Source organism: Corvus hawaiiensis, chromosome 15, assembly GCF_020740725.1.
Source record: "Corvus hawaiiensis isolate bCorHaw1 chromosome 15, bCorHaw1.pri.cur, whole genome shotgun sequence".
NCBI lineage: Eukaryota > Metazoa > Chordata > Aves > Passeriformes > Corvidae > Corvus > Corvus hawaiiensis.
This window is the reverse complement of record NC_063227.1, coordinates 19,910,817-19,935,601: the sequence shown is the minus strand read 5'-3', so window position 1 is coordinate 19,935,601 and position 24,785 is coordinate 19,910,817. Positions and strand designations below refer to the sequence as shown.

The 24,785-nt window shown below is 45.1% G+C and overlaps 1 protein-coding gene across 5 annotated transcripts in view; it reads right to left on the bottom strand.

Annotated features, from left to right (window-relative positions):
- The window catches only part of FBXW11 (F-box and WD repeat domain containing 11), a 66,979-nt gene that overhangs the window by 29,448 nt on the left and 12,746 nt on the right, over positions 1–24,785 (bottom strand). For 3 of the 5 annotated variants that reach the window (XM_048319779.1, XM_048319780.1, XM_048319781.1), the window contains 2 exons: positions 21,198–21,299; positions 246–308 (listed from right to left, as the gene is read on the bottom strand). In XM_048319779.1, the coding sequence (XP_048175736.1) occupies positions 246–308; positions 21,198–21,299 (165 nt within the window). The remainder of the gene's footprint in view (positions 1–245; positions 309–21,197; positions 21,300–24,785) is intronic. The other 2 variants (XM_048319782.1, XM_048319783.1) reach the window with 1 other exon arrangement.

The window sequence follows — 24,785 nt, the reverse complement described above, 5'->3', positions numbered from 1 at the left end:
AAGGATCCTTTGACGCAGCATTGTCCTTCCAAGGTCAGCACAAACTACAGAATCTGAGCAGAACTGGTAATTTCTCAAGGATTATCCACTGGCATCATCCTTCACTCGAAGGCTGAGCTAATTTTAGGAGGATACAGCCAACAACATCCAAGGATGATTATGCAGACCCGAGATTTGGACATTTCTCAAAAGCGGGAACACACAAACTCCTGGCACCTCTCCTTCTACATCCATGTTAGTCCTACCTGCCACAGGGTATTTTTCTTTGGAGACTCATCTTCATTCTGATCCTCCATTACTGACGTGTTCTGGAAAAAAAGAACAAACATTACTTCAGCTTTTTACTCTGTGACAATTTCTTGCTCTACAAGCATTACAAAAAAGCAAATCAGTTGAACGGATAAAATTCATTTTCCCAGTGAACGGAATTCTCAAAGACTTCTGGCCACAAAACCTGAGTATTATAAATAAATTCCACTTTTAACTGACATGTTTATCAATTCCATTTACTGTAAAGATAACTCCCCAACCCCGCTTCAATTTCCTTTGACAGGTTTTCATGCAGCCTTTCAACGCTTTTCTCACTGGGAAATAAATTCACTTTCATCCTACTCAAGCCAAAGCAATTAAACCTGTCAATGTATTCAACCAGCACTTTCTGCCAAAGTTAAATTGCATACAGCTAGGCAAAAAAAAAAAAAAAAAAAAAAAATCACTATACACTACTTACATACAACAGAATATGCTTTTTCCCCAGCTCTAGGAACAGGGATCATTCTCTGCAGAACATCTCTGCAATTCACTGCCCAGGCTGTGTCTACAACGCTTGGCAGTCACCCCTGCCTTTATTGCAGTGCTCTCCCCACATCAGAACTGCTCCTCATCACTGCTTCCCTCCCTTTCCTTCACCAACAAAAGATGGAAGGATTTCTATAAACCTTCAGCTGCTACTGTTTCTCTGAGCTCACCTCTGTCTCCCCCAATCTTCCCCTCCTTTCTGCCCCTGTTGTTGATGAGCTGCTCTCTGTTGCTGTCCATGGCACACCCACCATCTCCTCCTCCCTGCTCCCAAGTCCCTCATTCCCAGGCAGTTCCTGCTTCCCCCAGCCCTGCCCTCCCCATCCCTGTGCCCAGGAGACTGGCAGAGGGGTTAGCAGGACAAACTGAGTGTCCTCAAACACTGTCTGTATTTATTTCAGCCTTCTTCCCTTCTGTCTCAGCAGAAACAGGAATAAGAGGCTCAAGTAAAACACACAACGGAGTAAAGCCACACAATTCCCGTACTCCTGCCATCTTGGATTATGGATAACTCCTTAGAAAATACATCCACCCCCACTCAAAACACAATTCCATCTCAAAAGCATTCATCTCCTCCTCTTCTTCCATAAGGACGTGCTGCACAAACCCAGAAAACTTGGAAAATGAACAGTATCCCATCTATAGCAACCCTTCGTCCCCCGCCCAGCTGCCTTGGCTCAAGCTTACCTGAGCCCTCCCTGAAGGTGTGGAAAAACATGTGGCACACGGACTTTGGACAGCAGAATAAAACTGTGGCCACAGGTGATGGAAAGACTCAACTACCTGGTTATCACACACGTGATAATGACATGTACAAGCCCAGGAGGTGGCTGGAGGGGAATCCAGAAAGGGATAAAGGCAGGAGATGTTTGGGGTGACTCCAAAAAACATGGATTTTAGTGTTTCTGGACATACATAGAACAGACAACCACACCTTCCATGGTCATGGCCTCTGGAGTTATACATAACCACACCCTGCTCCCACGCAGCCCCGCTCACTGGGGGCAAACCAGTGCAAGGGGTGCTCTCCCCCAGCAGGGAGCACACAGCAGCCCCTCACTGACTGGGACCCAGCCAGCCCACACCATTCCGGAAAGCAAACACGCCACTAGGGAACCATGCACTTCCTTTGATTTTATTTTATTTCTATATGAATATGTAAAAATACTCATTAGAGTGATTATATGTTGTTAAGGGTACATCCAATTAGTGTGTCCTTAAATGAGTAAGGAACATCTCCTCTCCTTTGGCAGCTGAAGGCTAAATAAACCCATGGATCCTGGGAGCTACGAGCAAGGAACACTGAGAATATCTAACACAGGTGGCTTGGGTCAGCAAATTTAGCAGAAACCCCACATTTTTATCCATTTATCCCCCCTAACTTTCCTTCAGCAGGGCACGGTGAGACTCTGCCACTGCATTTCTCCTTTTATCAGAAAATATCTCAGAAATCTTTGCCAGCTTTCCCAGGGATGGAGACTAAGAACTGCCTCCAAAACACGATGTCATCCTGGGAACATACAACAGAACTAAACACAGCAGCAGTGTGGCACAGGGTGGTTGGTGCTCTCTGTGCATTTACTGAAGGTGCCCTCGATCCCCTCATCCAGGTCACCAACAGAGACACTAAACAGGACCAGCGCCACTGCTGAGCCCAGGGGAACTCCAGCAGTGACCAGCTGCCAACGGGGTGCAGCACCATCCACTCCCACATCCACTGATCCAAAGGAGAAGACGAAGGACTCTTGCATTTTCCCTGCCTGTCTCCTCTTTTCCCTCTTTCTTCAGAGCAGCAGAGCACAGCCTTGGCTAAGACAACGTCTTAGATCCACAGATGGATGCCCTGGTACAGGCAGCACTGCTGCCCAGAGATGTGTGGATTCAAATATGCTGCTAGCAAGAATTTTTCTTGCTTCTTTCCAGTCCCGTGAGATATTTTTCTCTCACAGAAGATATTTGTAGAGTTGTATAAACTATGAACACCTGCGACCTTGCAAAGCCTTTGTTTATAGTACAGTAGAAAAATATTTTGACAATGGATGTTTTAGGATTTTAGCCAATCACCCCAAGGAGTGGCTGATCCTGATCCTTTGCCCAATTAGACTATGAAGAAAAAAGTCTATAAAGGAGTTGTAAAATAATTAAAGGAATCTTGCTGCACAATTCCTGCCTGCTGGATCTCTCTTCTCCTCCCTACCACTGCGGGATACCGCGATAGAGATGCTCCCATGTCCTGTCACCATCTGAGCCGTGACTGTGGGGGCAGGTAACACAGCTTGATTCTTAGCCTGGAAATGAATACTGTATTCAGATATTTCACCAGGAAGTTGGCAGCTGCATTAATTTAATGGTATCTACTACTACAGCTTCTTGTGTTCTCTCTTTTCCCATCCTGACTCATTCCACACTTTCTTACTGTATTTTAGAGCTTTTAAATCCTTCATCCTTTCCCTTTCTGCTCCCAAATACATGTTTTTGCTATTACATCTTCTCTTTCTAATAAACTTGCTCTGCTTCTCTTTTAAAACACTTCATTTTGGGGTTATTCTCCCCATCGCACACATCCCAATTCAGACTCCAATCTCTCTCTCCAGCACTTAAGCCTACTAATTGGAGACCAAGAGATGATGGGTAGATCCTGCCCTGTTGTCTGGAAGAAGCAATTAGACAACTCTGATCTGTCCTGCCCATTCCCAGCACTTGGCAGAAGAAGGACTTCAAAATTCCTAACAGCTGGTGTCACCAGTCCTGGCTCCTGGGCTCCAGTGCTTGTGCAAGAACACAGATCAGCATCTCCAAGTTCAACTCTTCCCTCAGCCAGCACCTCTTGTTCACCCCACCCACCTCCACATAAAGCCGGTTTCCCAAGTGGCTTTGAAGTGGCATCACCATGGAATTCACCCCAACTCTCTGCAGCTCTGCTGATGAACAGCTCCACGGGCTGATGGAAGCAGTGGTGTCCCATCCCAGTGATCCCAGCAAGGCCAAGCTGCCCTTGCAGAGATTCCCCGGCGTGACTTCGACCCCCACGAGAGCCTTGCAGCTCCTCACAGTGGAAGCAGGGCTTCTAAATATTGTCAATTCATCTTGTTTATACATTCATTTTTTCCAGAGATTCTTGTGAAGTTGCTCACAGCTCTTGCAAAGTAGAATGATTATTTCCAAGCAGCTGTCATTCCTTAATTAGTCAGCCTGGAGTAAGTGCTCTCCATCCCTACTGGGAATGGCAGCGACAGCCAAGAGATAACAATGGGTCCAAGCTGGGATGTTTTGTTGCTGCCTTACAGTTGTTAAAACCCGACTGAATCGAGTTACACTGAGCAAAGCCCCAGTCTCTATTTCCACTGACTGTAACCAGAAACGGCAGTAAAATTTACACATTGCTCCACAAGCTGGGCAAGTTTAAAAGCTCATTTCCTGGAGATTTGCATCCCGCATTCCTTGCTTAGTCCTGCAGAAACTTTAGGCTTTCTTTAGTCTTTCTGCTCCACAGTACCTCAAGTTTCTGGCATTTCTATGGGGTGCAGATAACCATGGCAAAAACAGGTTCACAAGTTACTTGGAGAGAAAGAGGTTCTGACAAGCCTAATTACATCAAGCTAATTCCCTTTGGAGATTATGAGAGCTTCTGAAATAGAACCAACTGTGAATGATCCCCAAAGGCACAGAAATTGTAGGTATTATAAAACTCCATAAATCACAGTTTCAATTAAGATCCTTGGATACCAGGTAGTAACTGATGTCTCAAGCACAGCAGTTCCATGGATGCGAGGCAGTGAGGTGCAAAAGCATCCCGTGTTTCCCTGCAGGTGACTGGCACTGCAAGGCTCCCCTCCATCAGCAGGTGCAGGAAAAGCTGCACCTTTTCCAGCAGAAATCCACCAAACCTGGACAGGCTGCTCCAGATTTCCAGCAGGCTGCTCTTAGCCTGGGTTTGCACCCGGCTCCAGGAGCTGGGAGTGCCTTGAGTCACTTAATTGCCTGGGCAGGGGAACAGCCCAGTGCAGCTTTGTTCTTAACCCACTTGGAGCTCCAGTATCGGGACAGCAATTATGGAAGTGATAGCAGGAAATCCTGGGAACTGGGGCAGGACACACAAGTTTCAGGAGCAGCACCAAGCAAGGCAGACAGCACTGCCAAGTTTCTTTGATGATAAAGTCTTCCCTGACAAAGAAGGGATTCACAGGATACAGAGGATGTATGGACAAAACAAGACAACGGCTGTGCTACCTTGAAAAAAAGAAGAGTCTTATATTTGGGCTTTAGTGAAAGGGAAAGGGATAGGAAACAGGAACTTCTGTTTCCCACTACCCTTGAGACGACACCATTAATTCCCATCTCAGTTAAAGACCAAGCTAAGTCTTCAACAGTCTAACTTCTCACAAGATTCCCACTCTCTGGAAAAAACACCAGGAAATTTCAGTGAAAATTAACAAAAGAAGCAAAACCAATTAAAACAATTCAGCTAAACAGGCTCTGATTGATGTCCTTTAACAAACGACATCTGACTTTGAAGAAGTTGAAGGACCAATACAAAATAACTAGTACATACATGGATACCTTGGAGTCAAACTCTGCAGGTTGAGTACACAGAGCTGGAGCTTCAATCCCCTCCTGAACCCAGCTCTGCCACACAGGGACTGCTGGAGGTCCCAGCACACATTTCCCAGGGAAAGGGAGGAATCCACCATCCTCCAGGACAGCTGGAGCCAGCAGAAAGGGAGGAAGCTGGGCAGCCATCTGCACCAGCTAAAAGTGATGAGAACGCGCCCCTCATGGCTTCCTGCTTTCAATAGAGCCAGAAACTGCCAAATGCTTCAAAGCATTTCCAAATGAATGTGAGCCTCTCCTTGGGGAGAAATGGGCAGCATTTGCTAACCCAGGAACCTGTTAAACAATGTTTATTAACATCTTCATACTTGATCAGGGATAAGAGGGGATTTTCCTCTTTTAACTATGGAGAGGCTCTTAGTAAAAATAACCTGTAGCACAAATGTGAAATTAATTTGGAGAACCCCTAACCCAGACTGCACAAAATGGGAATCAACCTCCCCTCACACCAAGGACTAAATCCCTTCCTTCTCACCCTCCTCAAGATCTGTGAAGAAATGAAAAAATCCTGCAGTGCTTCAAAACACCAGGTCAGGAACAGGCAGTCACTGACAAAGGGTGCTCATCCCATCCACTGCAAATTCATCACCACAAAACATTTCTTTGGGAGCACAGCCATGGCCTGTGGATGGAACAATGGCATCAAAGCTCACATGAAAGCATCAAAAGGTATGGACAGTAATTCAAATCTGGTCAAAAAAGATGATGAGTAACACAGAGGAGGCAGCACCAGCACCAACACACCTTCAGCTATGGGTTTAACCTCACTCACTCCATTGCCTACAGAAAATGGTTCCTTGCAATATTTTCCCACTAATTTTGTATTTTTAATATAGTGAGATAATCCCATCATAGCTTTACACAAAAATAAATACTAATTTCATTCAGAAAAGCAGAAAATAGAGCCCACAGTCACATGATTGTCCACAAAAAGAGTTTCTGAAAATAGCTGATATTAGACAAACTTAATCCACTGTCCACAGCCACTTGGAAAAGCAAAACTCTGAGGTTCATCAAGTTAAACTTGATTTAGTTTTCAGCAGTCCTGTGAGGAGCAAGAAGGTGGACTGGACAATCTTTATGGATCCCCTCCAGTCTGAGATTCCGTATGAATCCCAGGATGACTCCCGGAACCCCAGAGTGGGTGAGGCTGAAGGGCCCACAGGGGCTCAGCCGGCGGCACCTCCCTGCCCCAGCAGGGCCATGGCAGAGCCCAGGGCACAGCAGTGTGCCCACACAGCTCTGCAATATCCCCAGCGAGGGACACTGCACAGCCTCTCTGCACAATCTGCTCGGGGCCGGGCCCTGCCCAGGGCAGCAGTTCTGCCTCCTGGGCGGGGGAATTGCCGCGCTCAGGCCCTGCCCGGTGCTCTGGGGCCGCTGCTGGGCCCCGGAGCAGAGCCCGGGCCCTGCCCTGAGCCCTCCCTGCAGCCAGGGACAGCCAGGGCTGAGGGCCCCTCTCAGCTGGGGCTCCTCTCGAGGCTGAGCAGCCCCGGCTCCCTCAGCCTGTGCTGGGCACGGAGACGCTCCAGGCCCTTCCTCAGCTGCGCAGCCTCCGCCGGCCCCGCTCCAGGAGCTCCCTGGCCCTGCTGGGCTGAGGAGCCAGAGCTGGACACGGCACCCCAGAGGTGCCCCCAGGGCTGGGCACAGGGGCAGGATCCCTCCCTGACCTGCTGGGAATGCTCTGCCTGCTGCCTCCAGAATCCCACCGGGCTCCTTGGCCTCCAGGGACAGCTGGTTGTCCACCAAACATAAAAGTTCACTCCACTGACCATGGCCATGTCTATATTTGATGTCTATATTAGTAACTGCTTGTTTCAGCTTAAACTGAACTATTTATGTAAGCACTGGGGATCTGCACGAATTAAGCTGAACATGCTTCAATTCTTACCTAGCTTGCTGCTCTCTCAGTTGCCAGGTTTTATTTTAGTGCAGCTATTGCTGGAAGTTCAAACAAAAAATATACTCAAAATATTTAAAGAGTCTACCAAGAGCCAACAGCTGACGGCAAAATTAGAAAAAAACCCCTCATACTGAAAATAGGGCATCAATTTTTATTTGGCCTCTGACTAACCACCAGAAAGTTTAGAAGACATGCTGAATTCAGCACCACAGTGCCCCAGTTTGTGTTTCAAGCTGCTACAAACAAACTCCAAAGTTTGACCACAAGTTATAGATGGGAAGTTTTTAAAAGATACCAAATGCTCTTCCATACCCAGTTTGACACCTCTCAAGGGTTTGTTCTGCAGGAGGTTTTGGCCAGAGCAATAAATTCCCCAAAACTAAAACTGCTTGCTCTTGCCTCTGTTAAGAGAAGGAAAATCTCCAGCCACTCCTCACCTAAATGTTCCAGAACAGTTATTTTTGCAGGTTCCAAAGACTACAAGCAGTTACTAACCAGGTCATTCTGCTTAATCATCAATGCCTTGATGATTGGCAATTAGTACCACTATTTTAACTTTGTTTCTAGAGTATCAGTCCTCACCTTAAACACATTATAAATTAGCTGCTGATCTCTTGTATATATATATATATATATATATATATATATATATATATATATATATATAAATGTGCCCAAACTGCAGCCTGAGCCTGCCTGGCAGGGCAGGACTTTAATCCTTACCCCAGCCTGTGAAGGACTACAGCTGATGGAAAATCGTAATATCAGAATCACTCTGTGGCTTTTAGAACTTCTGCAATAATGTATTACATGCTCTCAGAAAGATTTACATCAAAAATATTCACTGACTGTTAGTTCAATTTAGGTCGTCGTAAGAAACAAACCAATTCCCCTTCTGTCCAAGTTCAGAGCTATTTTCCAGCATGCCTCCATTTCCACACAGCAAGCCGATGTCACCAGAAAAACAACGTAATTACTGCAATCCCAAGAGACATCCAGTGGGGGTTGTTTTGGTTTTGTTGGGTTTTAAATATGCAGTAACTGGTTAGTTCCTAAGGGCAGCCTTACCTCAACAGGTACTGCAGGATGACATCTAATAGCACCTTCCTTGCGCAACTGTCCCAAAGACACCCTAAACTCTCATTTAATGTTCTGAGTGTCTGGAGTAAAGAAAGAGTCGGTAACCCAAACCTGCCTGTATCCATCCTATAAAAACACGTTGTATTTACAAGGACAATGAGTAGCGAATTGTGTAATTGTAGCAATTTGATGACTCATCCCTGCACCACTCCAGCACCAAAGCACGGCTCGAAACACTTGCACATGGTGCAAACGCCTGTGCTGGATGGAAAACCAGAGCCCAAATACACAGAAACCACTCTCTGTCCACCTGCCCCTCAAACAGAGAGCACTGCGGATGCAGGAGAAATGGCAAAAGCACTTGGCATTTCAGCCAGGCCAGGGCTGGGGGCTATGTTAAGGTGCCCAGTGCTGAGCTTGAGCTGCCAGGGGGAAATTTTCAGTCAATAAAACACTACTACTAATAATAATCGTAATACTCCCCCAGCTGGTGCGAGAGCAGCCAGCAGCAAGAGGAGCCAGCAAGGCTCCCTGCAAAGCCTCACCTGAGGCTCACTCAGATGAAAACTGGCTTCCTTTTCCCACCCCTGCACTCTGCAGCCCCTGCCCAGCCCAAGAGGAGCTTTAATTCCACCTTCGGCCTACAAGTGGTGTTTGTTTTTCAGGTTCATGCCTTTCACTGTCCAGTCACTCGGCCTTCCTTGGCAGACACGGATGTGTGCAGGAATCCCACCCCACATTCCTGCCAGAGCAGCAAAACCTCAGTATTCAAACTGCGTATCAAAGCAGTCATTGAGCTTATTACTGATACCACTGCTAACAGTTGCAGTCACTTGCCTAAAACATTTCTCAATTACCTTTCACTACTCTAGAGGCCAAATACCTCAAAAGAGAAATCCTTTCTGCCTGTGAATAACTTTTTTTAACAGCAAAATGTTTAAACCAGAAACACGGCCCTGACAAACTAGCTGTAGGAAGGTACAGATATTAGGAGCAAGGTGTTGGTTTGCTTTTTCAATTTATTTTTTTAAATTAAGGGAAGTTACCCCACGTTCTCAGCTACAATCATTAGCAGTAGGTTTTGCACTAACAGTTCATCTGTTTTCCACATGAATTCATTTATGTGGAATCTGCACTTTTAATCTTAATCCATCCCAAAGTAGAACAGTTTTTCCTCTGTCTAAGACTCATGGGAAACTTCAAACTATGTTACTTACACCGTGAGCTCACTGAAAGTTCTGAAGGAAAAGCAGAGCTTAAGTTTTTAAAGCTTTGACTACACCATGTTACTTGTTCAGAACATCTGCACCTACAACTGTATCAGAAGCTACTCTAAATAACCGGATTTGGTTAGGTAGTTAGGAGATTATGTATGTCAAGCTTTTGGGTTTTGTTTTTTTTTTTGTTATAATGAAAACATTAAGTAGTATTTACTACCTTAGAAACTGTCTCAATGCTTAGTAAAGAGCCCCTTTAGCTTTTATTTCCTGTATTAAAAAAGCATCCAAAACAGAAAACTTGAAGGGAAATACTGGCTCGAGATTATCACTGCTTTTCTTCCTTTTAGAGCAGATGGAAAGAGACCTCTTCAGATCCACTCATCTCATCATTTATAGGACTTGCAAAAGGAAAACAAACTATTTAAAGTTGAATTTCAGTGCTGACTGCTCAAATTAGCACATCTGACAGAGGGTTGAGCACAGAACAGCAGCTGAATTCCAGGGCTCCAGGAGCAGCCAAGACACTCCAGAGCCAGCTGATGCATCCCTGCAACATCCAACTGTTCCATCAGCACTGCTGTTTCACAGCCCAGAACCTGCCCCATCACCTCCTACAGCCCTGCATCTCCCATGGAGCATCCTTGAAAAACCCCAGGTGCTGTGTGGACACCCTCACTCCAGGGCAAGGCAAAATCAAATTCCAAAAGCTCCAAAAGTTGCACATTTTTCTCTGCACCACATTCATGGGTAAACAAGGCAGAAAACACCACTCTTCCCCACACAATTAATAAGTGTTAACAGTATTCCAGATTAAAGGTAGGATAAGTAACATCTAGGAAGTAAATTTCAGGCTAAGCTAGTAATTAGATCAGTTCAAATTCATCAAAAATAAATTAGCCTCTGCTAAGATGAACTACACATTTGCAACTTGGCTGCCTGGTGCAAAGTTAAAATACTTCAAAGGTTATTCCTGGTTTCCCAGAGGGAATTTAGGTTCAGATCTCTCCTGCTGTTTCCATATCAAACCAAAGGGAGTTACCTTGAAGTGCCGGCCCAAAGTACAACCCTCAGCATGAGGGGTTTGAAGAGCTGTGAGAGGGAGGGGACACTCAAGAGCCTCAGACACTGCAGCCAGGGAAAGATCCCAATCCTTAAAGCCATTTTTTCCAAACCTGATTGATCTTGTTTTTTCCTCATATCCACTACTGCTCAGTACTTCTGTTTTTCCCTGAGGTCCAAAAAGTCCCTGGCAGTGTCCAAGGCCAGGTTGGACAGGGCTTGGAGCAAGCTGGGATTGTGGAAGTTGTCCCTGCCCATGACAGAGGGTGGATGGACCAAGATGAGCTCTAAGGTCCCTTTCACCCAAACCATTCCATGAAAAGCCCTGCAGCCCTCTAACCCTCAAGGAAAACAACATGGAACTGAAGGAAGAGAAGCAGTGGGCATGAACCTGCAGCCTGAGGAAGTGGCTGAACAACAAATAGCACATAGCAAAACACAGATAAATGAAGAATAATTAAAAAATAAGGAGCTCCAAACAACTACAAGCCCACAGCCACAAATTCATTGCCATTAAATACTAAGGCACTAGGACTGGAGAACCAAAACCAGTTATTTACTTCAATTAAACATCCAGTACTTTCTTTTACATCCCTTCTTGCTTTGCCCTGGCACCAGGACTGTTCAAGAATTTATTCTCATTCTTTGGGTTTTGCTCTTCTTCCCCAAGGATCAGCAAAACTTTAAGCAGGTTTTGAACAGGCTTTTATACAAACTTTTACAGTAAAAGCTACACAAAGGTTACTCAAAGCCACTGAACAGTATGAAATACTAGACATGCAGCAACCCTCAATTATTGATCTTTTGCAAAATAGAAGGTATTTGCACGCAAAAGAAATACAGAAAAAGTAGCCACTGCAATGAAAATTCAGTAGAACTGAAGCCTAGAAACAGTGAGCTACCCCAAGGAAGAATCCTGTCCTGTTCGAAGCTCATCTCTGTTTCTCCAGAGATGTACGGCATTGTACTCCAGACTTGGGAGCTCATGAAAGTGTATCAATCTTCACAACTGCTCGGGAAATTCTAATCACTCACTAATTGTCTGGAACACAAGCTTTTGTTTATGCACAAGTTCAGTGTGGGTTTGGAACTGCTGATATCCAAGCAACCCAGAACCTGGAGAAAACCTTATCTCCATGAAGGCTGCAGCCTAACTGCAGCTAAAGCAAAAAGCCTTCAGTAATACAAGATGTAAAAAAATACTCAAATCATTTTTTTAAATATCCACCCAGCCTTGCCTGGGGTTAGGCAGACACTCTGCACTCGAGTGCTGATTTTATCTGGCTATTCAAAGGCATGTGCAATTGCGTAATTTAGATTTCGCATGATTTATATAATGGATGGTAAATGTTCCTGACCTGGAAGGTCGGCACCACTTCTCTCTCCACAACTTCAAGATCCAGTTGATGAATACAAAAAGCACCTCACTGTAAGACTCTACAGAACAGGGTTTGAGAACAACAGGAACAGTTGCCCCAAGTCTCAGGTTCCTGCGTTTGGAAGATTATTTTCTGTCTGTACTCATCAGTGCCTGATGTCACAGCACAGCTTCTTGTGTGACAGAAAGGTGGCAGAGCTGTGGCACGGCAAACCAAAGCCAGGGCCAGCTGACACCAACCCCTGGTGCAGCCCAGCCCCAGCTCTGTGCCCGTGGCAGTGCCAGCAGCATCCTTTTCCCCAGGCCTGGGCAGGATGGCACTGAGGAAGGAAAGCTGCTGCCCTCACTTCTGAACACAGGGACAGTCCCAGAGAGAAAGCTGAGCCTTCCCGCAGGGAGGCTTCCTAAACAGGACTATTTTGCCACAAAAATATTACACAGAGGAGTAAAAAGCTCAGTTTACAGTTCCTTCTTTCTCTGCTGTACCACTTCCTCCAGCCCTGCCAGATGGGGACTGGTACAATTTGCTCAATCCCCTGCTGCGGCTGTAGCCAGCTGTGCTACCCTTGACTCTCGTGCCTCCCTTGATGCATTTGGACTCTCCCACCATTTCAAAGGACCACAAGAAACCAACCACCTCTGTGAAGACTCTTAAATGTCAGTCTTGAAGACCTACAAAACAACTCATCAGATGCGAATCACAGAGGCTCAGGGAAAGCTGGGAATGGGCAGCCTGCTATGCACCCAGGAGTCTGTCACATGGAAAGGATAAGTGTCCTTTTGATGATGACTCAGAGTGGCACCATCAGAATCAGCAAAACCATCAACACAGGTACCAAACAGCAGCTGAATTCCCCCGGACAAGGGACCCACCCTCCTGCCAGGGGGGTCTGATGAGGAGTCTGCAGCGCAAAGACACTGCACAAATGGAGTTTCAACCTTGGTGGGAAATACTTGATTATAGATTTCTGTTTCCTAGAAAATTCCTCTATGGGAAAGAGACAACACCTGCAAGGAAGAGGACTGTGTCACATACACCCAGAAGAGACTGCCTTTGCAGCTCCTCCTCTCCTCAGTCAGATTTCCCTCCTCCATCCCTGCCAGCATGAGCATGGCACTGCCAGAAGGCAGGCAGGGAGCAAGGCACGTTTCCTAACACATTTCTTTTCACCGTAACAGGATCAGACAGAGAAAAAATCCTCTCTCCAAAGAAGGCTGAGAAAGCATCAACACGAGGCTGAGGCTAACACCATCCCTTCTGCAGATGCTTCAGAAGAGCCATCAGGAATAACAGCTCCTGCCCACCACTTGTGAAATCTCTCAGGCTTAGTGGGACTGTGTTAAGCTTTCTGAGGGACACAATTTATGTCTGACATTACACTCACTGTTGCAGCTCTGAGCAACGGGCACCGCATTTGCTGAGGCAAGGTGCAGTACCTCGTGGTGATCCATGAATTCACCATGGAGAACCTGCCTCCACAGGGACATATCCTTCCCAGTGTGGAGAGCATAGATTGGGATCTCTGCATGGAACAGGCGAGAAACACTAGCAAAATGCAGGCCAGCAAGGCACCCAAAGGAGAAAGGACTGGATCTCTAAGTTCCCATGACTTTTTCTGTGTTCTCAAGTCCCTCCTGCAGCAGCAGCTTAGCGGCATATCCAAGAGGAACTCATATCACCACTTCCTCCTCATCTCGCTCATAAAGATCAGTGATTAAGTCAATTACTAACTGCTGAATACTGACAACAACTTCTGAAGAGAAGACCAAGATGAGAGAACTGCCCACCAAGAGGATCAGGCTTCTGAAAAGGGCCACTCTTCTGTTCAAGCACACTTGGCAGCCTGAGGATGAAGTGTATGACCTTCAGTGCTCTCCAAAAACCACTGAAAACAACAAAGTCCAAAATAAGCACTCGTGTGTATCAAGTTGTTTGTAGCAGCAAAACCCTTTCCCCACAAGCAGAAAGGTCAGTGGTTGGCAGCGCCCAAATGGTGCCAGCCAGGGGTGGCCACCACAGGAGACCCCAGCCTGCCACATGGTTTCACAGGCTGCTCCCCCCTTTTGCTGACCACAGGGAATACAGCTGGAATCCTCAGCACAAGCCACAGCCAGCTACAAGTGACAGATGTACATCATGTGCCAGGCAAATGAGGAACCAAAACTCACAGATATTTACCCCATTTGCTGGTTCTCACACATCAGGGACACATTTCTGCTCCTCAGCTGAGGAAAGTAAAGAGCAGAGCTCCGACTCAGAGCTCAGTCCTGGGATTTGCTCCAGTGAGTAACCACTCACTTCCACTTCCAAACAAACACTAGGAATTGACCCAATACAGAGAAAGTCTCTTCCTGCCCCTAAGAATGAACAGGCTCAGTTAATAATTAAAGTCATAAAGCCAGAAGCACTCAGATACACAAAGGACAACAGAGGAGTGCTTATCAGAACCCCTCCCTTCAGAGAATAAATCATGCTTCACAAAAGCAATCCCTGCACTTCACATTTCCCCATCCTCCAGGAGCCTGGATCCAGCACCAAGCCATGGCTGGCCACACCATCAGGGAGCACCACAAGAAGCTGCTGTGACTGTAAGGGCCTCCCAGACTGCATCCAGAGTGCTCACCCCAGTCTGGGCACTCCAAAGAAAATAGGCTGGGATATGGTGGGGATGACCAGGATGGCCAAGCACTGGAACACCACGGGGAATAAAATGCAATGCTACCCTTTGCAAAATAGCTGCAGTGTGTGCAACTACCAAAAACTGAGCTGTCGGATCAGGCCTCAAAAGCTGTAACACCCACACTGAGAACTAAAAAAAAAAAAGTTATTACAAGGAACTGCTGAAAACAAACCCCAAACTGATATTACTTTTCACTGAGAGGAGACTCCAGCCAGAAGGAACAACACTGGAAAGCACTGCTGCCGATTACCAGAGGGAAAACTGGCCATTTTTACCTTGGATTTAGGGACTGGGGAATCCAGGCCATTCCCCTGCCCACACTGCCCCCAGACCTACCACGGGTAGCTTTAATTGCTTCTACACTGCTGGCCTCGGTCTGAAAGCTCCGTCTCTGAAAAGTCTGTTTAAACACAGGGACAAGCACAAATATTTCAGATATTGGAGAGAACATTCTGTTCCTTTAAAGAAATGGAATCAAATCTGTATTTCTTTTTAATGGATCTCTTGGACTGTTTCCAAAAAGAAATGGTAACAGTTCCACTGTTTTGAGGCAAAATCCCAGAAAACATGTCAAAGAGGTATTTGTAAATGACTTCAGACCTAACAGAAGCAGCAAGGCAGTTGTCTGGTTATGACAACTCATTTTAACAGCTGCAGAGAATAACATTTCCAAAGGGATGCAGGCTCCAGAGCGACAGGCCACTCATCATTTCCCATTTGTGATTTCATGCTCTAGAGGAGAAGGTTTGAGCAGAGCCCATCTCTGGCACTCGCTGTCGTTCCAAGAAAACTGCATCGTGTCTGTGCCTGAATTTGTACTGGGGAAAGAGGATGAAGAAGTTTTCATGTTCAGTTCTTAGCTTTCAACTACAAGTTTTTCCAACTACACTTTCTGTTGTTGTGCTTCCTTCTGGTATCAGAATAGAAACATCAACAGCAGCTCAAAATTAGTAAAGAAAAACAAACAGAAGCTTAAGCAAGTTAATGCTAAATTGTAACATCAATAAATAGAAAGATACACTTCCTTCTGGAAACTTCTGTGTTTAAACTGAAAGAAGGGAAATTCATGTTAGATACACGGAACAAATTCTTCCCTGTTAGGGTGGGCAGGCCCTGGCACAGGGTGCCCAGAGACGCTGTGGCTGCCCCTGGATCCCTGCAAGTGTTCCAGGCCAGCTTGGACACTGGGGCTTGGAGCAGCTTGGGACAGTGGGAGGTGTCCCTGCCCATGGCAGGGGATATGGAACGAGATGGGCTTTAAGGTCCTTCCAACCCAAACCCTTCGGGGACTCCTTGTGCCCCAGCTCAGCTGTGATAGCACCGAGATTCCCTTCTGCTAACAAATAACTGCCTTTGCAGGGAGTGCTGGAGCAGGGAATAAACATCTGCACCCTGATGCTCCAGAACTCCACCTGCCACTGGCAAATAGGTTCTCCAGAACAGTAATAAATTACAAATTGCCCAACTGAAATGGATTTTAAGAGCCCCATTTTTGTGAAGACAGCTTCCACTTATGGAGGATCAATTGATAGACTCCTGTCAACCATAAGCAGGAATGACAGCAGCAAGAATCAAGTCAATGTCACATTCCTACTGCTTGTCCACCTCCAGGACATGTGCTGTGAGAATCACAGGGTCAGTAAGGCTGAAAAAGTCCTCCCAGACCATCAAGTCCAGCCTGTGCCCAATGCCCACCGTGTCACCAGCCCAGAGTACTGAGTGCCACCTCCAGGGATGGGGACTCCATGAAAAGGAAAATGCAGATCCAGGAGCACCTACGGAGCTGGACATCCCGCTGGGCAGGAGCCAAGTACAAAGGACAGGTAAAGCCAAGGGTGCTATCCCCAGCCTCTGGAGTACTGGGAGAACGGGCTGGGAGGAGTCAGGGGAGACTCAAGTCTGAAAAACTTCTGAGTTTTTTGCATGAGTTTTAAGATCTGGCCTGTGGAGGAACACAGGAGGGAGCTGACATCTCCCACCGGCAGCTCAGGAAGTGAGACATTTCTTGTTCCTGCAGTCAGTGAACACTGGTAAAGCTTCCAGGCCACACACGCCATGTGCAAACACAAAGGGAAAGAGGAGCAGGGCACTATATGCAATTAAGCTGAAAACTTTAAGAATAGATGGAAAGGTGTAGGAAAAAACTTTTTCTAATAACCCCAAAGACCTTGGGAGGACGTAAATAAGCATGAGGAAACCTAAGCAGAGTTTTAGAAGAGGGATAAAATGATTCTTTTAAAAAAGAAGTGAAAGAAAAGTGTAACTGAAGACAGGGAAGAAACTTGGTGGGGCAGTATTTGGTTACTGGGTTAATTTCATTACATCTCTCTAATAATTCATTTCCCAAGACTTATTTCATCACCTCCTACATTATGCAATAATTCAAAGTGATGCCTGGGCTCTTATCTTCTGCTGCTTAATGAGCAGTGTTCACTCCACACTGGAGATGTTTACTCACAGAGCCCAGAACCCTGGACGTGTCTCTGCCTGGCAGCCCTGCTGGAGCCACTTCCCAAATCAGCACCACAAAACACACTCAAAACCCTGCAGTGCTCCAAGGATGAGGCCATGGAAGGTGCTGTATCCACAGGGTTGCATCACTTAACTGGTAACAGAACCAGTTTCTCTAAAGACCTAAACAAGAGTTTTGGTTTTAATCTTGCAGAGAAATCCGTATCAAAGCAAATGAAAACAGGAGCTATTGGATACCAGTGCGTTCATGTACAAAAACATCATTAAAGATAATTAAGCAGTTAAAACTAACGCCTTGTAGCAGTTTCAAGTATTATGAACTGGCATTTAGTATGTGTTTCTCCATGCAACAGAAACAAGTGTTAAGTGTCAGGGACTTTATTTCCTAATAATATCAATTAAACCAAAAGCCAGAGTAGATGAGAGCAAACCACAAGTACCACAAATAGGAATAAGTATTTTTTAATAAATTAGTTGTCTCTCTTCTGCATTCACCAACAGCTCACAGAAAGGAGAAAGCAAATACTTCTCCAGTAAACTGCAGGCACTATGAAGGAATTGTACTGCATGAGGAAAAGCACAGAATACACACCCACACTGAGAACGGGAACACCTCCCCATCCATGGTAGCTGAAATGCTACAGCTTGATTTTAAACAGCCTTGTTAGGTTTGATGATTGTTAACAACATCACAGAAAGGCAGAGCTTTCTTCCTTTAGGTGGATGGCAGGTGACTGCTGAAGCCTAAAGGTTTGAAAAAGCCCCAGGACTGAGTAAGAGCTTCCTGAAGAGATTGTCCAAGGCTCCACACTGTGAAGACTGCTCTTCCCTCTCTCTGGCCTGTTCACTGGTTACTCTACACACACCACACACAACAGATACAACTCCCAGGTAACTTCTGTGAATCACCCAAGAGCTTCTGAATTTCCCCCCCTGCACTTCCTTTTAACCATTTCACCCTAACCAAATGTGTGCTACAGAACCAAGAGCTCCTGGTGTCTGCCCCACCTGATTTCTCTGTGGGCTTTGAGCTCAGGAAACAATGAAGGGCAAGTCACAGTGCCAGAAATAATAAATGGGGAAAGCAGCTGGTGCCACTTTTGCTTCCAAGTTCCCCTTCAGGCATCACTGAGTCACACACCCAAAAGGAGAACTTTTTTTTAAAAAAAATAATCCTTCACAGACACTTCCAAAAGTCTCAAGCCTCTTCTGGTTCCAGCTCTACAGAAACAATCAAACCTTAATAAAAAGAAAAAGCTTTTATTTTGGCACAATATTTCATAGAACCATAGAATGTCCTGAGCTGGAAGGGACCCACAAGAATGATCAAAGTCCAACCCCTGGCCCTGCAAACACCCCAACAATCCCACCCTGTCCCTGAGAGTGCTGTCCCCTGGAGCACAGGTGTCCCAGGTCTCTCCTGCTCAGGACATTCCTCCCTCTTGTTCCCTGGACAATCCATCAGGAGGGTGCACCAGCAGCAAAGCACAAGCCCAGCAACACCAGAGAGCCAAGGCCTGGTGGAATCCTCCTCAGTCACTCCTGAAGTGCAACAGGCTGGACACTCAGCACTGTTTCCTTCCACACCCTGAGCTCCCACAGCCTCAAAGCAACTCCACCTGCCTGAACACTGTGCTTGCCTTTGCAGGGATGTACTTCATAATTTGTTAACCTAAGTGCTACTATTATAGGGCTACAGATGTTCTGGGATTGTGAAATTCCCACCAGCACACGGAGCAGAAAAGCCTTACAGAAATTAACTAGTACTTCAGTGGGGCTCTCATGAAAGCTGACGGAGCTGTAACAATTCCTGAAAACAAAACAGGTCTGAGAAATTTTTCCAAGTGTCACATTCTTACACGAGAGCTGGCTTGGCCCTGCATTTTAACTATATGACACCATAACTGTGTGACAACAGGTTCCCCCAAATCTCATCTATAAAGCAGCACACTGATGAACAAACTAGTTTGTACTTTATCCTGTCATCAGTATTACCAACAGAAGTTTGTAATACAACATACTCTGCACCAATTAACCAAATCCCAGCCTGGGCTGAGCTCTCCCCTGTTCAATTCACAGTTTATGCACCTAGTGGAGTTGATTTGTAAGAAACCGGGGATAATCCAAGTTCTCAGATCTAACACTAAGGAGTCTGGGCAATTCCCAAACCAGGAATTTGCCCTGCAGGGCCTGAACTTGCTAAGGAGCTCCCTGGCCTGAAGAGGCTTTTTGGAAACCACTGGGGAGGTCCAGTAGCCAGCCCTGCCCAAGGCTGCACTCCAGGAAAGCAAGATCTATCCCAACCACGCAAAATACATCAGTGACAGCACAACTGCTCCTGGCTTGAAATAGTTCTCAAGGTGGGATGGCAGCCCTGGCTCTGCACAGAACAGCCCCAGGAGCAGCTGTGCCACAGCCACTGCTCACCCTCAGCAGGGCTGGGGAAGCAGCCTCGAAACCACCCTGGCCCTTCCTACCACATTCCCAACATCACCAGCCACCTTAAAACCAACCACAACCACTCGCTAACATCTTCTGAGATGCTCTTTGGCCATTGACAGAACAGATCCTGGGAGAAAGAGAAATTCAGAATTCCCACTGAAATAAAGGTTTTTGTCCAGTGAGAGGGTCAATGCTGAGGACCAGGAAAGGAAGCAGGGAGATCTCACATTAGAAGGAGCTTGCAAATATTCCCAAGACAGACACCAAACCTCTGGGACTCCACCCTGACATGACTGTGGGCATGTTCTGTAAGCATTATTTGGCCATTAGACTGTTCATTTCTATAAAACTGAATTATCCATCTATGAGTTTGTCTTGGACATGAGTTTTTGTCCTTTCTTTGAATAGTATTTCAAACCTGGAAACAAAGCATTCAAATGGAAAAACAGATTTGTATTTTAACAGAAATTTTGAAGGAATTTCTGGTTCTGAAATTCAGATTTGCTGGATTTCAAGTGGCCACATTTTGCAGGTGAGAGATGTTTTGAAATAACTGGTTACTCTCTAAGGTAAGACACTGATGTTGTCCAGTGGCTGACCTCAAATGGAGTGACACACAAAACTCAGTTGTTCATTTTCATTCACAAAAAAGCAATTTCTTTTAAGTACTCATACACATGAAAGACTGAACCACTGAATAATGCTCTTACGTTACAAAACAGACTAATGTTAAATAATCCTTGTGTTCTGCTAAAAAATGTTACATTCAGAAACATTTCAGGAAGTGCCACACAGTTACTACACATGTCCAGCATTTTCTCTCCAAGGTAAATACCCTGGGAGTTCAAAATTGTTAACTGGTCCCAGAAGCTCCCTTTTCATCATTTTCAATCCCTCTCAAACCAGTGAAGCAGCAATTCCCCATCTATAAATTATGCAGGCTCAGCTCCAACAGCTTACTAGAAGAAAAACAACAGAGAACTTAGGATTTAGTGGTTTTCTATGCAGAGCAACACCCCCCCCCCCCCCCCCCCATCCCTTGTTCTTCACTTCTTAACAGTTAAAAAACTGAGTTAACAGGGCAACCCAAAGACCCCAGGACTCCATGCTCACTATTCTGCATTAAAACACGTGCGGTAAGGCTACACCCAGTACCACGCTCAGGAGCAAATAAAAAGCTTATCCTTTCTAAATTAAATCACACAAATATCACAGGCTGGTCAGTTCATTGCAAATTTAAGAGAAATGGCAAAGCTCATTATGTTATTTTTTAAGTTAAACGAGAAAGCAAAACGTAGCAGGCAACATGCAGAACTATGCTACTGGTATCACAACTTCAGTAAACAGGCAATAAAACACAACAGCTCAACCCCCAGCCCTACTGCACAGAAAGCCCTTAAAGAGTCACTCCTACAATGCAGTTAAGTAGAAGATTTCAGAAAAGGATGCACAAAAAAACATTTAGCAGACTTAACAATTTGATTAAACAGAGTCCTGAGAGTTTAACACAAGTTCAACAGCATAACATTTACAACAAGAAAGAAGAAAGGCACCTGGAGACATCTGACACTGGGCATGCTCTGCAGGCATCTCAGTGCGCACATGCTCTCTACCAGGTTGGAGCAGCCTAGCCACAAAGACCTTGGCACAGAACACTGCAGGGTGACAAAAAGGAAGGAAGAGAAGAAGCAGTTAGATGCCACAACAAATCACTCAAGGCAGGCAACTCATTAGTATGTTATCGTGGGTACTTATCTATGTTACTTCTACATTCATCACGTTAGCGGCCAAGGGTAAAATAACCACTGAAGAGCCTGTGCAGCAAACAAGGACAAGCCATCCCTCTGGCCTGAGCTCCTTTTCCCCGTATCTGTAACCTCGTGGCTTTAGTGCCAGCTGAACATTTTAACTTACTCCCAGCAGCAGGAGAGTTTTAGTTCACCCACACACTGCTGCCCACGGCAGACGTTCTGAGGCAGAGGCCTCACCCAGCAAACAGGCCTGGCCAAAATCCCTGCCCAGCTGTCCCCTACACAGGAGACCAGGAGGTGCCATTGGGGTGGCAAGGCTTTAGGATCCACCTGGAGGAGCTTTGGGAATTAAGGTTTGGTACTCCCCACTGCCTCAGCTTTCTCAAACAAATTGTGGTTCTTCATTCCCACGGCAAAGCTGGTGTTAATGTGAGGTCCCAGTCTGCACTGGGACACACAACCTGACAATGGGAGCATGTTTTAGAGAGGAACCACACTTAGCTAAGTTCAAACTGCATGACCAAGTTCTGCTTAGTCAAGGTATCCTAATAAACTGGGGGGACATGCTGAAATTATAGTTGAAGATATCCTAAAGACAAATTATCCCCTGGCTACATTTGTTACTCAACCTGCCTCCCAAGCTTAACTACCAAATTCCCCATTGCTGACACAAGAAGCTAGGAAAAGTCTGGAGATCCCTTTTGTTTCTTTTCTGAAGCTGAAGAAATTTGATGCAGACAGACTCTCCAAAACTTTTGTAGCTCCCCAATACTATTTCCCAGTTCCTTTTAAGGACAGAGTAGTACATATACCAGATAAGGCTAGGGGAAAGGATTCAATTCCTCAGCATGAAGCAGTGCATAAACCCAGCTCCAATAATTGGCACAGACTGAGCTTTCACTATTTTCCACACAGGGTTCCAATTTAGTTACAACAAACATCAAAATTTTAAAAGAAAAGCCCCACACAGGTCAAAGCTGAAAGTGGAATAACCAGAGGTGAAGCCTCACAGAAAGCAGTTTGTGCCAGGATCAAGGAGGGGGAGAGAGCCCAGAGCACCTGAAGGGGATAAAAACTCTTTTTTTGGTTTCATATCTTACAAATAAAACAAAAGACAGACTCATCTTTTCCTCTCCATGCTAAGGAGAGAAATTAAAGGAAAACCAGCACAAGAATGCCCCTAGCAGCATCAAAACGCATTGAAATTTCCTCTCTTACCCAGCAGGAAGGTGCTGATTCCATAGGGATGTCCTGTGCTATGCACTTGGCATGGGAAGAGTGGGAGCATATATCTTACAGACGGGATAAAAATAGTCATATTTATGTTTTTTATTGTATTGTTCTTTCTTTAATAGCAAAATAAAACCATAGTTTTCAATTATTAGAAGTTTTTTAAAGTTTATTTCAAGTTTAGAGAAATGGGATTTAGCTATAAAGTAATTAATCCAGTATATCCGCAATTCCTTTTCAGTAATTTACTTTGACAGGTCCTCATACTAACACTTGAAATTTAGTTCCCAAGACTCTTCTAAGACAAGTCAACCAGTGACAACAGGGGAACTACATTAACTTCAGCAAGGCACCAAAAAAAAAAAAAAAAAAAAAAAAAAAGAGGTTTTCATATTTTCAAAAAAGATGGGATGTACTGTTAAAACCCACTGACTGAAGATACACACTTTTTATAGGTCTGTTTTTCAAAACAAGAGTGTATGATTCAAGAAACTTCTTTTCCAATCTGTTTCATTCTTTACTGCTATTTAGGACAATATCTGCATGGGGTATCTGCAACACTGAACCATCAAAATTCAAGGTATTGCTTCAGGTGTTGATTAAAGCCCAAACACATTTTTAAATATTTAGGCCTGGTAAAAAAAAAGTCACTTTGCTCACATGACTTAATAAAAGTCATTGACAAAAAGCACAGCAAACTCCTCTCCTGAGATGTTCAGCTCAGGTGTACAAAGCTGAGTACAATGTTTATAATGAATCTACAGGTGTCCACAAATTATAAGCTAAAAATCACTGGTTTCGAGGTTATTATGTGTGGGCATTTTAGGAACTACTCTAGCTAAATAAACTGAATTTTAAGCACTTAAGAGAAAAATGGGTAACTTGAGAACATTTTTTAAAATTTTATTCAAAATGCATTAGACACCGAGGCCATTTCCATGCCAAGGTTAGTTAAGCCACACAAAAACCTTTTCACAATATTACGAAACCCTGTATGAAAGGGTTTATAAAACTCCCTGGACACTCAGCTGCAGCACTGATATTGCACAACACTACAAATTCAATACTGCATCCCACTTCACACCAAAACAGGAACGTGCAAATATTTGTGTGCTTCCCTGACATGTTATTGCTTGACCCTGCCATGAATAAAAGCTTAACAGGTTTCCAAAGACTCCACTTGGCATAGCAGGAGCCTCAGCTCAGGCCTTCACTTTGCACTGGCCCTGCTTTCGCCAGCAGCCCAGGGAGATGCAGCACTAGTCTGGGAAGGGGAAAACGCCAGTGGCCAACAGGCACAGAATTAAATGAGAACACAGAGAACAGAACTGCACAGGTTAAGGGAAAGCCAACTGAAACTCAGATTTTAAGGAATAAGGTAACTAGTAATGCAGAGCTTTAACTGCCTCACATTCTGAGGGCTGTGGATCACCTGGAGGCCCAGTTTGCAGAGCTGAGAGGGGCTCTGAGCTCCAGGGCAAGGAGGGAACAGACACAGAAACCCTTATTCTGATCTCTTCAATGCTTTGTGCTTGGAAAGAGTCGTACTCTAATTTTATTATTAGATTACTGATGTTAATTCCATACACAAAGAGCTGCTTTGGTGGTCTACCCCAGGAATTGCATCTCAAGCTTTAGGTTTCAATCTTAAATCTCAAATTTAAGCAGCCTATACAAAATGCTGCATTCCCAGTGAAACCTGTAAATCCCCAGTAACAAGGGAAGATGCTTCAATGTCTTTAAGGCTTAGATGTAAAGGACTTCTTATGTTAATAGCAAAGCACACAGCAGTGTGCATCCAATAAACCAACTTTGTAGGTGGGAACTTTTAGGATGGAGGTATTAAAAACACTCTCTCAGGCCCTGAACCATCCAAAGTTTTCCTTCACTCTGGACTTCTCCCAGGTTACAGCACAGTCTGGTTAAAGCAGTGCAAAATTCCCAGAAATGGTTTCTCTCAGCACATCTGATACTGTCACACAGAAATCCTCACACTTCTCTATCCCTTAGAAAAACCACCACCCGTTTATCCTCTAAAGCCCATTAAACTGCTCAAAAAATGCCTATAGCCTGTATTCCTGATGGAATTAGAACACCTCTGCAAGCCAGGCATGGCAACATTGCAGTGTCATAATCAAGAATGACAACGTTTACATAACC